The sequence below is a fragment of the Tyto alba genome, unplaced genomic scaffold (assembly GCF_018691265.1).
Source record: "Tyto alba isolate M040663 unplaced genomic scaffold, T.alba_DEE_v4.0 Super-Scaffold_42, whole genome shotgun sequence".
Lineage (NCBI taxonomy): Eukaryota > Metazoa > Chordata > Aves > Strigiformes > Tytonidae > Tyto > Tyto alba.
In genome coordinates, this window is record NW_024881318.1 from 40,372,069 (window position 1) to 40,386,457 (window position 14,389).

A 14,389-nucleotide genomic window follows, 5' to 3' on the forward strand; every position below is an offset into this window, starting at 1 on the left:
TCTTTATCCATAAATTCATTCTGCATGAAGACAGTAACCAAATCCTGTGTACTGCAGTGCAGCCCGTCTTTACTGTTTGTGTTAAACACACTCATTCTCTCCTAAATCATAATTTTCTCTTATGATGATTTGCTGTAATAGTTTGAGCCCAGAGGGCAACTGAGCACCACACAGGCATTCACTCACTCCTTCCTCCTCAGGAATGGGAAGGAGAAAATAAAGCAAAAGGCTCCAGAATCAAGATAAGGACAGGGTGGGATGACTCACCCATTACTTTCATGGGCAAAAGACAGACTCATAGGGGAAGAAAAAGGACATCAATTTAATTCAGACACTAACAACACTACTTAACAGACAGAGTAGGACAGTGAGAAGCATCACCACATCTTAAAAACACCTTTTCCCCCCCCTTCCTCCTGGGCTCAGCTTTGCTCCCTATTTCTCTACCTCCTCTCCCACAGTGGCCCAGGGAAGCAGTGGATGGAGGATGGGGGAGGTGCAGTTAGTCCTGCTGCTTCTTCCTCCTCCAGGAGGACTCCTCGAATTCTTTCCCTGCTCCAGCGTGGGGTCCCTATCCTGGGAGACAGTCCTCCAGAAACTTTCTACAATGTGAGTCCTTCCCACAGGTCACATCCATTCGTGAGCTGCACTGATGTGGGTCCATCCCACTTGTTGCAGTCCTCCCAGCACCAAACTACAACAGCAGGGGCTGCCCTTAGATTCCTGGCCTTTTTTGAGCACAGTCACCTGCTCCAGCATGGGGTCCTCCATGAACTGCAAGTCGTCATCTACTCCACTAGTGACTTCCATGGGTGGCCGGGGGGACAGCCTGCCTTCCCACCAGAAGCTGAGGAGAGTCTCTGCTCCAGCACACTTCCCTCTCCTCCTTTTTTCCACTGACCTCAGTGTTTGCAGAGGTGTCTCCCTCACAGCTCCTCCTCACAACTCCAATGCCTCCTCCCAGCTTCCCCTTCTTAAATACGTTCTCACAGAGGCTCAGCCACTGTCACTAATTGGCTCGTCCCTGGCCAGAGCTGGGTCCAACTTTGAGCCAGGGGAGCTTTGAGAACCTTCTCAAAAAGTTCTACTGTTGTAGCCCCCTCTTCTGCTACCAAAAACCCCCACCACACACACAGACCCAGCACATTTGCTAATGACACTGCCCATTTTAATAAAAATTAAAGTACAGCCTGGGGAGATGTTGCTTTACTTTAACTTCATTAGAGAGCAAAGGGAGGACTTCTGCCTCCACAGGGGACAGAAAGAGCAGAAGTGCAGCCCTATCCATGCAGAGGACAAGCTCACCTTGTGATCAGCACTTCGCTCAGGAGAAGAGCAGGCTGACAGAGGCAGTATTAAATAAACCCTTGCTCTAAGGAAGGTCAGGCAGCACACAAAGTCTCTGTTTCAGGGCAACCCCAAATTAGGAGGCATTGAAGTTCTCAATTAAAGAGCAAAGCTTAAGTGGGAAAAAGAAAATAAAAATACAAAGAAACAACAAGGATCAGTGTGTATTTTCCCTAGATTTTATGTTTTTCATTTGTGCAAATGATACAGAAAAAGCCAATGCCCGGGAATTAAGTTTATTTTAAGAGCTCTCCAAATGTGAAATCAGTGATTGATTTGAAAGAGAATTATGAAAAAAATCAAGCTGTATTCTGTAGCTCACTGAGGCCCTGCTCTTTGAATAGATTTCCAAGAAGGCTGCATCCACTCTCATTTTTCCTTCAGTGTCCAGCTTGCAGGCACTTACTCTTGGAAGCAGGGAGATAGAGAGTGTGACCATCAGCGTCAGCTCCCTCAAAAGACATAATCAGGTGGGGTTTTGTAAGAGGCCAAGCACCTAACAATGCCCTTTGGTGTATAGCTGGTATTGTAGATAGTTTTAGCATCTAGCAGGGTGTGACGCTTTGGGCCTGACCAGCCAGGTTTATAGCTCTTCATAATTGTGAGTGGATGAGGCACATAGTGGGTCTGAAAGGTAGTTAAGTAATCCTTTGTTTTTTCTGGGAAAGTCCGCTCCGGAGCATGAGTGATAGGTTTTAGTCTCTTGCACAACCAAGGCTTATAGTCTTCCTTCATTATAGAGCAACTATTGAATGGCTCAGTACTTTTTTTAAGCTGGACCAAAGATTGACATATTTTGTCTGGCTTGTCATTTGGGTACTTGTAATGTATCTGAGTGGTGGTGTGAAGTTCCATTTTATCCAGAGGAGGAAGATATACATCAGGTTTTTTGGTCAATACAGGAGGTTGTGGCCAAGCTTGGTATTTTTCTTGAAACTCAGTTGTAGAAGAAAATGGAAGATCGCGGAGAAGCTTTGGCTGGTGTGGTTTTGCAAGCTTGGCTGGCTGATTGGCCAGAGCCTTGTAAGAAACCTTGTGGGTAGTGAGACCATCAAATGGGACCTCACTGACCTTGTATTTCACATTTTTATGGACATAGTGCTTCTTCAGAGGATGTGGCACATATTTCACTCTATAATTTGTTATATTCTCGAAAGGAGCCTTTGTTTTCTGGACCAGATTTGGAGGTTTGAAGTTTTGAGTGGCAACCGGCCTCCTGTAGAGATAGTCATCCTGAACAATGGTTCTGTGGTTGAATTTTACATCTGATGGGCAAAACCCATCATTTGGTCTGGTTGGCTTTGTCTTTGACTCATGCCATAGCACATAGTCATCTGAAACATAAAAGAAATCCTATCTAAGTGTTCAGCTGAAGTTCTTTGGTGAGTTTAGGCATGTACCATATTATGTTTTGATTATTTCATTTTCTACTGTAATAAATATATATTGATGTTGTAATGATTGACAAATCTTATTAAAAGAGCTGCTGTAGAACACATTATACGCTAGTGTGTTAACCCCTGGAAATGCTTAGCATCTACACAGAGAATAGAATGAAAATAGTCCCGTACCTACCCAAGCCTACAGAGATGGTGAAATACAATACGGAAAGATTAAATTACATCCTCGGTCTTGCAGAGACACTTTCTGCAGGTCAATAAGTGAGTACTGTCCTCATGCTCAGTCAACCAGAAACCATGAAAGTGAAGTATTATGGCATTGACTTCAACCCCTTCAGTTACTTTCCTGCAGCTATGGTGTGGCTGGCTCAGAGCACAGGCAAAGTATGCCTGTGCCTGCAGAAGGGTGTTCAGGTGTCTCCCATAGTATCTCTGGGGCAAGGAGAGACAGATGTTCACCATTCCACTCTAAAGGCCAAGATGCAGAGATACCCCTCCTCTTTGCACCTCCTCACTTGGGGATGACCTGATTTCTGAACTGCACAGATGTGATGCTGCCTACTGTTTGCTGAGTTCAGGGTTTTTCAGCTCATCTTGATGTCAGCAAGCTGTGTTGTGTAGCATCTCCTCAACTCTTGGCTTTGTTCTCTGTGGTACTCCTGCTGTCAGTACAAGCAGAAACCAAGAAGGAGCTTGTAATTCTGTCTCCAATTCTTCCTTATTAGAAAAACTACCAGAATTTTCAGATCAAGACTATACTGATCTGAATCATTGAATCATATTGCAGAGATGCTCCATACTCCAGAAAACTTACTATCCAAATTCATGATAGAAAATACTTTAGGCAACATTTTAGAGACATTTATCTCTTTCTTCCTTGGCAGGATACCAGGGAAAAAAATGAGGCAAGGAACCATAAAAAGATTTACACTCAGTTACACTAGAAAGCTGCCTAACTCTCCAACCAGTGCTGCAGCCACAAGACCATTGATTTTTCCCTTCCTAGTATTCTTGTGTAACTTCCTCTAAAGAGCATCATGGATACTGGAAAGTAAGTTTACATTAAATAGTCTTGGAGCTAGCCCAAGTTTTGTTTTTGTTTGTTTGTTTGTTTGTTTGTTTGTTTGGTTGGTTGGTTGGTTGGTTGGTTGTTGTTGTTGTTGTTGGGTTTTTGTTTTGTTTTTTTTTTTTAATTTTCCCTCCTTTCAAACCACATTGAGAGTCATGAGGCAAATAAGCTTCCAGCTGACTCTGTACAGGAATTAAGTCTAGATTTCAAAGTACTAGACAGTAAATGACACAGTTAGGTATCAGGATAGTTGAACTCTCCAATCCAAACAGTTATTCCTCTTGAATGGCAGTGAGTATTGTACTGCCCAAACACAATTACACAAAGGATATGTTGATTACAATGTGAAGTTAACCAAAAGAAAAGCAGTTTTTTGCCCCAGTTAGGTGTCCACTTAAAGTCCTTCTGGTTCAAATCAAGCTGCTCTGCCCTGACACAAGAGAGGAAGCAGCAGATGCCAGCACTGTGCTGCTCCCAGAGAGCATACCCCATCCTGTGGGTACGGAGCTGCCCTCATGCCACTAAATAGTGTAGTCAGCTGAGGAAATGGGCCTGTCTGTGTGTGCCAGCATAGACATTGATTTGCCACTGTTGGTGTCGCTGAAGCCCAGGCTGTGTGCCCTGCTAGTGCGAGTGATGTTTAAATGCCCCAGGTGCTCCCTTTTCTCTGGGTCAACAAGAGGTGTGCAGGCACCACTGCACTCGTGGGTTGCTGACCTTGTGCTCATGCCTAGGGTACATGATTTTCCTGGAAACATGGTCCAGCAGGGTGAACGATAAGCATATATGGACATGTGTCATTACAGGGAATGTGACAAGTGTTAAAAAGTGAGGACCTAATGAGATTCAGCCCATTTATAAGCAAGGGATTGTTCAGAGATCTGACATTTCAGATGCCAACCAAGATTTACTGAAAAGCTTTTTAGGTTCTCCCATTATCCTTGCTGAAAACTAGCCTGTGCATTTCAGACGTAACCACCCACGGCTTTTGCAAAATATTCAAAATATGACAAGCAAGTCCACCCATCTTCAATTTTTAAAATTTATAAGCTCTACACATTTGGAGGCCTTTATGAATTTATTTTACTTAGTTTAAGCCAGCAGTGCTACCTTCAAAATATGTTACAATTTTATTGTAACTCTAATTCTTTTCCCATAGATATTAATAGTTTTCCGTGTAGCACAATCTTGAAAACATTAGGGGATACAGAAGGGAATAGAGGATATAAACCATATGTTATTGGAAGGTTAGGCACATCTCACTACAACCAAGAAAGACAAAACTAAAGTTAGATTACGTACCTGCAGATGGATAGAAACAGCTGCATATGTAGCTTGGAGGAGATGAGAATTTTGAAACCCGAAGTGACAAAGTCATCTGACATTAATTGTGATATGCAATAGCATCATCTTAAACATATAGTTTCATCTGGGATATGGTGTTTAGTGGGAAGACGTATGTCAATACAGTAGGAGAGGAAATTTAATACCAATGCAGCACTGTTTTATATGCTGCTTAAATATTTTAATTATGACAGTTATCTGAATAGCATGTTTCAGAATTTCACACTAGAGTAATGATCAGTAAAACTTAGCAAAGCTTAGAGAACAGAACAATGAAAACTTGTGTTTTTGTGAACCTGGGTCTTTAAAAGGGAATTCATTTGGTATGCAACTTGACCTTTGAAGTGGTTTGCATGAAGATTTCCATTTGCAGTGTTTTGAAAAATACTGAAAATTATAACCAAATGTGGTTCTGATACATTTTATTAGGGCTCTGGGGGAACGGTTAAGGTGCTGACCTAAACACTGATAAAAGACAAACATATACATCTGGTTCAGATACAGAAAAGTTAAGGATATATAAACACAGAAGGAAAGATCCTCCACTTGCTCAAAGCAGCCTTTTTCTTGTTGACTACACTGAAGTGATGAATACCATCTGGTGACATTGCCTATGCAAAACAAAGTGCTCAAAATTGTGTAAATGTGGGTATTTTGTACCTGTGAGTCATAGTCTTCTCAACTTAAGTCATTCTAAATGGACAGTACTTCCTGTGTACTTAATGTAAAAATTCCAGTTTATGTTCATGCAAACATGCAACTGCACTAAAATCTGACTTTCAGTCATTTCAGATGGGTAATGTAACACTGCATTTTCATACCTTTTATTTCCTTACTCCCTATATCATTCTGAGTTTTAAGAAAATTATTTCTGTACACTGGGACAAATCTCAATGCCAGCATCAATCATAAAGTTCTATATTTGCACAGCATAATAAAAATAAAATAATTTTAAAATTTTTTAAGAAATAAACAAATGCTACCTGTCTGGATAGCAATGTTAGCTAGCTGGAAGGTGTGCAGAGGAGAGGAAAAATCCTCTGATTTTCTACTTATGACTTACTACCAAAATTAGGACAGTTACTGTGACTCCGTAACTGAAAGTTTTCTTCCAGTGCAGGCAGAAGAGAATTTGTGCTGGTAGAGAGGAAGGAGCATAGACCCCACAAAGACAAACCACGTATACCAAGTTACTGCTAGTGAGAAACGAGAGTACAGTTAGATGCACAGTTCACCTGTTTTACTAGGAAGCTTGAGAGTTTTGGACATTTCTGTGGAGCTTCTGTGTGTCCACAATTCCCACATAGAACTCTTGCACATCCACAGATTAACTCTGCGGCACACACAAAAAGGAACTCAAGCTTCATGTCCCTCTCAGACCTAACAAGTTCTACATATTTTAGACGTGTCTGATCCACTGAATGTGTTGATCAGCCCTGCTGTATACCAAGAGTGTATTCAGTGTATCCTAAAGATGATGCTGCTGGGGTTTGCATGACCCTGCTTCTACCTAGCATGCCTTTAGGGTCTGTCAAACATGCAAAGGAGGTGAATTCAGAAAGATCCCAATGCTACCTTTAATATGGAGCTGTGTTCCCAACAGTTTGTGTCTGTGTGGTTCCTGCACAGCTTGTCAGCATACACAGAAAGAAGGAATAACAACTACACACTGTTTTGATCTGTTTTCTTCAAAAATGAAGCTACTGGTGAAGTTCTGAAAGAAGTATCAAGAGCACATACCTTTGTAAGTGGTTCTTGTATCAGCCTTGGCACTGGGGACGTGTCTTGTCACATGGGGGAGCCATGGAGGTACTTGACAGATAGGGTAGGGGTTATAATCTTGTTTATAAGTAGAGGTTAAATCCATACTCTCATCACTCTTGACAAACTTTTCAGGTGGTTTAAGTTTCTGTGGCAACACTTCGTGAGCTATGTAATCTCTCCTGTGAAGAATAATTTCATTATGCCTTTTGACTTAAGGAAAAAAATATGTTCCTTTTTCTGGACACAGAAAGAAATTAGTATTTCCTCTTATCTCCACAGCCTAAAAAGTCTGGGTAGGATACAGGCAGTTAATTAAACACACAAGCCCTTCACGTTTGGAAACTGGGACTCTGAAAAAGGAACTGAGGCAGCTCTGGACAACCTCAGGCAGGCCATGTTCCCCCTTCTCTCCACACAGTGAGGTTAATGGCCTTACACAAAGCTATCTCTGTTCTGCAGTGGTGTTATACCAGAAGACGTAACTCCTTTTAAATGCCCAGTAATTATAGCAGTCTATCTAGTACATATGGAAAACATGAGAGAGGCAACAATAGCAGTTCATCTCAGGCTGGGGAGATAACAACAAAACAGCTTTATAGCAAAACACCACATGAGGAAAAAAACACCAGCATGGTCAGACAGTCAGCTTTTTCTCAGGTACCACTGTAGAAGAGCTATTTTAAGACACTGGAGTGGTGTTACTTAACCCCAACAAATCATTACAGAAACAAGATGGAGAAGAAAATAACATCACCATCCAGCATTCACTAACCTGAACCTACTTCACTCTCCACATCCTTCACTGCCCATATCCTTTAGTCAGAGAGTCTGCTCCCTAGCACAAGCAAATTCAGTCTCTAATGTCAGAGTACTTTTCCACTGATATGCAGATTTGTTTACAGTATTGGCAGACAGTGAGGAGGAATGGTCAGTACAGGAGCTATTCTAATATTAATACTGTGCTTTGCATCTGGAATGATACTGGGTGGGCAAGAGCCTGAGCCTCTGAATATACTGTATTAGTTATGTATTTTAGCAAATAAACAAGGTTCTCAAAAGTCTGTGTGGAGCAGATGGGAAGATAATTCACACGGAAAGGTATTAGGTATAGTGGTAAAAACAGAAATGCAGAAGTAAAAAAAAATAATCCAAGAGCATCAAGAGGTACTTATATACATGTCACATGTAGACCCTTGGCATATATTTGTCAGCCATTTAAAGCCAAAGTGTTTTTTATGAGGGGCCAAGAAAAGACAAACAGGAATATGACAACCATGCAGCATCCTCAGTAGCAGGGAGGTCTCGATAACGGAAAGAGTCTTTCCCAAGCCAGTCACAGTACACTACACAATTCCAGCTGAGCCTGTACCAGAGACAAGTAACGCATCACAGGTAGGAAATTCTGTACCAGTATGATCAATGATTTTTCTGGCAGTGGGAGTACCTTTTCCCACTCAGACTATTGCTATACAACAGAACCTGAGGTGGACATTACAGAGGAGAGATTGTTTTTCTGACAAATCAGTGGCAACCTGCATCCAAGACACCATGAAAAATTGTACTGCCTGCAACTCCTATACTTTATCAAGGGGGCTTTCTATTGCAGTATGTCACCTAACATTCATCAAAGTGTTATCAGAGAAGACTGGTGACAACTTAGTGTTTGCTGGCCTCACAGTCCCTGCAGTCACTCTCATACACTGTCAATTTATTCTCTCTGAATTTAGTCACAGAGAACCAGAGCTTTTAGCAGCACTCTAGTAGGTGGTGGCACTTTTCCATGAGGCCTTGATACTTTCATGCTGGGTGTATATTCTTACTAGTGTTGTCCAGAGGACAGCAAGGCATGCAATTCGATGGCTAACTTTTCTGTCTCTGAGTTTTGTCCTCTTACAAGGTGTGCTGGTTTTGGTTGGGACAGAGTTAATTTTCTTCATAGTAACTAGTATGAGGCTAGGTGTTGGATTTGTGCTGGAAACAGTGTTGAAAACACAAGGATGTTTTAACTATTCCTGAGCAATGCTTATACAGAGTCAAGACCTTTTCTGCTTCTCACACCTCCCTGGTGAGCAGGCTGGAGGTGCACAAGACGTTGGGAGGGGACACAGCTGGGACAATTGACCCCAACGGACCAAAGGGATATCCCATACCATATGATGTCATACTCAGCAATATAAAGCTGGGGGAAGAAGAAGGAAGCAGGGGGATATTCGGAGTTATGCCATTTTGTCTTCCCAAACAGCTGTTATGCGTGATGGGGCCCCTGCTTCCCTGGACATGGCAGAACACCTGCCTGCCCATGGGAAGAAGTGAATTGATTCCTTGTTTTGCTTTGCTTGTGTGCACAACTTTTGTTTTACCTATTAAATGGTCTTTATCTCAACCCACAAGTTTTCTTGCTTTCACTCTTCCAATTCTCTCCCCATCCCTTTGTGGAGGAGTGATTGAGCAGCTGTGTGGGGCTCAGTTGCCATCTGAGGCTAAACCATGACACAAGGGTGGGCAAGTTTTACATACTTGGTAGAGCACATGTTCTGAAGAAGCAAATATAGTTTTCTGTGCTTTCCTACTAGTCTGCTTTCCAGAAGTTGTACTAAACTCCAGGAGTAACAGTTACTGTAGGAATCACTAGCCTTGTCTGAACAAGAATAGTATTGCTAATTGAAGAGGAAGTTTATAAATACTCCTTGACACACACCACATGGTGGCTGCCACTCCTTGCCTGCCTTAAGAGGACACCAGTGAGCCCAGGATTCAGTTAGAGGCAGACACAAAGATGTCTAGCAGCTTTGGTTCATGCCAGAGGTGGAAGGCAGATATAGAAGTGAAGTCTGCTCTTTGAAACCCACTGATCCTTTTGGTTGTCGCTGAAAGCTCCCACATAGACAGAGGCATCCAAAATGTGAGTTAAGCTGGGAATTTCAGACTTCATCAGCCACATCTGTAATTTAAATTGATGCCTTTTAAAAAGGCATGGGTAGGAAAAGAGTTGGTAGAGCTTCCATGTCAGGATGAGGACAAATGGGTGGTGTTAGTTATTAAGATTGTTAATCATAGAATGGTTTGGGTTGGAAGTGGCCTTAAAGATCATCTAGTTCCAACTCCCCTGCATGGGCAGGGACACCTTCCACTAGACCAGGTTGCTCAAAGCCCCGTCCAACCTGGCCTTGAACACTCCAAGTGAGGGGGCAGTCACAACTTCTCTGGGCAACCTGTTCCAGTGTCTCACCACCCCCACAGTAAATAATTTCTTCCTTATATCTAATCTAAATCTACTCTCTTTCAGTTTAAGACCACTACCTCTCATTCTAGCACTACCCTCACTGACAGAGTCCCTCTCCATCTTTCCTATAGGCCCCCTTTAAGTACTGGGAGGCTGCTATAAGGTCTCCCGGGAGCCTTCTCTTCTCTCAGCTGAACAACCCCACCTCTCTCAGCTTGTCCTCACAAGGAAGGTGCTTCAGCCCCCTGATCATCTTCATGGCCTCCTCTGGACCACTTGAGCAGGTCCGTGTTCTTATGTTGGCGGCCCCAGAGTTGGACACAACACTCCAGGTGGGGTCTCATCAGAGTGGAGTAGAGGGGGAGAGTCACCTCCCTTGAGCTGTTGGCCACACTTCTCTTGATGCAGCCCGGGATACAGTTGGTTTTCTGGGCTGTGAGCACACACTGCTGGTTCACAATCAGTTTTCCCTCTGCTAATATCCCCAAGTACTTCTCCATGGGGCTGGTCTCAATCCACTCTTCGCCCAGCCTGTATTTGTGCTTGGGATTGCCCCAACACAATGTGCAGGACATTGCACTTTGGACTTGTTATATTTCATGAGGTTTGCACGGACCCACCTCTCAAGCCTGTCAGGGTCCCTCTGCATGGCATCCCTTCCCTCCAGCATGTCAACTGCACCACACAGATTGGTGTCATCGGCAAACTTGCTGAGGGTGCACTCAATACCAGTGTCCATGTCACCAACAATGATGTTAAACAGCACTGGTCCCAACACAAACCCCTGAGGAGCAATACTCATCACTGCTCTCCACTTGGACATTGATCCATTGACCACAACCCTTTGAATGCAACCATCCAACCATTTCCTTATCCACCAAGTTGTCCATTCATCAACTCCAAGTCTCTCCAATTTAGAGACAAGGATGTCATGTAGGACAGTGTCAGAAACTTGGCACAAGTCCAGCTAGATGACATCAGTTGCTCTTCACTTATCCAACAGTGTTGTAACCTCATTAATAGCCATTGGAACCTCCTAGATCTCTAATTCGGTTCAGCAACAGTAAGAGTGATGTTGCTCATGACTCTGCCTGTGATGATAAAGGAATTAAACATCACGATCAGGCAGCAGCCACTGTTTGAGGAAAGGGAAGCTCTCAGATTGATATTAAATGTTCAGACCCCTATTTTCTATGAGTTTCTTCTGTGGACAAGCACTTGGCACATCACTCTACCAGCCGCAGGAGAGAGTCTTAGAAGTTACTTCCATCAGGGAAATGGGCACAGTGCAAGTGTGAGGACCTCTGCTGAACTAAGCAATAGCATAGCTGAGAAGCAGAAACAGCCCAGCATTCCACAGTGGCTGCCTTGAGGAAAACACCCACACCCCCTTTCCAATCATCAAGCTCTACCATATTCACACCTCCTTGGAAACCAGTCACTCACATTACAGTGTACAAAGTGCCACACAAAACACAGAAGAAAAGAAGAATACTCCTCCAATATCATCCATACTTTCCCAGACATTTCTGTGGGTTTCCCAGAAACGTTCCCAAAACAGAAACTGAGCAAAAGCCAAGACCATGACTGTGCTTCTGTGGCCCGTGTATTCTCCGATCAGATCATATCTCAACCTCCAGGAAGTACAAGAAAAATAGCTACTTGACACCACTACAACAACTAGCCTTAGAAGGACCTCATCTCTCCTTCATAGAGCCCTCATGAGTGTTTGTACAACCACAATGTTGTTCTTTTCATGCTCCCCTTGTGAAAACCAATAATTTTCCTTTCCTCCCCTACCCAACTCTCACATACACATTATCTAAGTTACAGTCCTCATTCTCTTTTGATATTTTTCATACTTTGTAGTTGAGATGCCTTCCATGGTTTTCTGAACTATCTGGTACCTTTCCTTTGGCACAAATGAGCCTCTGGGAACAGTGATGGGATAAAGCAGGTATTGCTCTGTATACTCTGACAGCATGCATGGCTTCTCATTCTTCTCATAGGGCCTGGTGAGGAGGTGTGGACAACGGTGACATCTAAAAGGGAAAAAAACAGCACAGGATTTAGTAACTAGCAGGTAGCTGATTAATATACTTTATTGCATAAGTTGGCTGCAGACTGCAACTACAAAGTAGCAGATAAGCAAGCATTGCAATGACTGCTACAGCCTTGATTATTTAAAGTGCAAAAACATAACCTGCACAAATAAAGGGCTTTTTCTATCTACTACCATAGCCTGCAGTCAAAAAATTCTGTGAAGCCAACAAAAACAGCCTAAGAAAAGCAAGTTCACCTAGATGAAGAAAGAAGCAATTTAGCCTGAGGTACAACCAAGTGTGCCATATTGTGCTGTACTAGAAGCTCTATTTAATATTCCTTTTGCCTCATTTATCATAAATTTCTTACCCTACCTTGCCCGCATATTGATCTTGCTTGTGAAGACAAGTGAGCAAAAGGATAACAGTTCCGGAGTCTCTATTCACTCACACTTGGGTAGCACTGATCTACCTATCTCTCTTTCTGAAAGCAATTCAGTCTGGGTACTCCAAGACATGCAGTGCATAATGTGCACCATAATGTGCACCAAAATGAGGACAGTGAGAACAAACTGATTCTCAAGAGAAAGCTGCCTCCTGACTGAAACTAAACCACCACCATGGATTGCCCATCACTAGTGACCTCTTTCTTTCCACATTGGGAACAGATCAGAGTGAGGCAGGCAAGGCTTACCCTGTAAAAAAGAGGTTTGGGATTCCACCTTCAGATTTCTTCCCAGAAACATAACAGTTTATGTCACTTTCTGGTTTGAGTCAAACTCTCTAGAGTCAATATGAAGGTTGCTGATTAAGGACTTCAGGAACCAGTCAACAGCAGCTTCAGTGAGAGGAGGCCTCTGGTTTTATGTCTCATACATAATTCCTACCAAAGTCAGAGAGTTCTCTACTGGATATATGTTTTCCAGTGATATGTCTAGTCCAGGTATGACTTATTCAAAAGGGCTTCTATAATTAACAAAATCCATGTTAAATTACATGTTGAGCAATCTAGGATCGGTAGATGTCTGATTACCTGAATTTATACAGATAACCTCTGGTCTACATTCAAGGATACACCTTCACACACTGACTCATTTTTCAAACTAGCACAAGAGGGGAAGAAGGGCCCAGAAGGATCAAATAAATTCAGCACATTTTTGACAAACCAGTTCCTCACTCGGATTACAAATCCTTCTATGAAATCATAAATCAGGAGGAGTCCTAGTAGATTTATTTTTGCCTAGAAAAGTTTTGAGTTTGGACCCAAAGGGAGTCTACTCACAGGAAGTAAGGGAGGCTATCCCTGTCAGTTATAATATTAGAAGAAAAGACTTCAGGGTTGAAGTCTCAAAAAAAAAAAAAAGAGGTGCCCCACTCTCTTAGGAACCTTATAAAATTCCAGCTTTCACATAACTGGAGAAGAGGCAAACAAGAAAATGAAAAAAAGATTAATATGTTCACTCTTGCTAGTCCATGTGACCTTGATGGAATGGATTTTGTGACAAAAACCTTCTAAACACAAGCTGCACTGACACTTTCTGGCCACACTTGTGGTCTTCCAGCCTTCCTAGGAATTATTACTCATTCTCCAAGGAAAAGTGATCTGCCTATTTCTGCTTCAAATCTGTTGGCTTCACATCACCCCTAAGTGTACTTTCATTCCCCTATTCTCTTAAAATCTGTGATGCAGCACACTAGTCTTCAGTTTGGCTTTGGAGTGTGTTGATGAGGCCCTTATGTTAGCTTTTTATGGTAAAACTGTACTCAGACTGGATACAGGGAAATAGCTATATTACCTAGTTCATCATGGCCCTGCATATGGTACAGACACTGGCCACCAGCAACATTCTGCAAATAAGGAATGGCTGATCAGGAGCAAATTAATGACACCTCACAAATACCATCAGTTAGTATCTCATTACAGCTCAGCTGTACACACAGGGTTTAGAGAGGCTTTCTTGTGACACGAGGTTTCCCAAGTGGTCCAGAGCAGAGACTGTGTGCAGCTCCCCACCCATACCAAGCCAGCTGCAGACACTTTACTCTGCATCTTGATGGACATTTGCAAGTCAGAGTCCTGTACCTGCCCAGTAGCACTTTTGGCACTGGGGAAAGTGAGAGGTCCTGTGGACAAGGGTAGGTAATGCAGGTACCCCTCTGAAGACCCAACGGGAGCAGGCAGGGAACAACAGCTTGCAGA

General features: G+C 42.8%; 1 protein-coding gene across 1 annotated transcript; it reads right to left on the bottom strand.

Moving 5' to 3' along the window:
- Positions 1 to 1,727: 1,727 nt before the first annotated feature.
- On the bottom strand, positions 1,728 to 12,182 carry SAXO1 (stabilizer of axonemal microtubules 1). The gene is given in 4 exon segments (XM_033003849.2): positions 1,728 to 1,805; positions 1,807 to 2,681; positions 6,901 to 7,103; positions 12,010 to 12,182. Coding segments are annotated over 4 exon segments (1,278 nt in total). The 5' UTR covers positions 12,132 to 12,182.
- Positions 12,183 to 14,389: the final 2,207 nt, after the last annotated feature.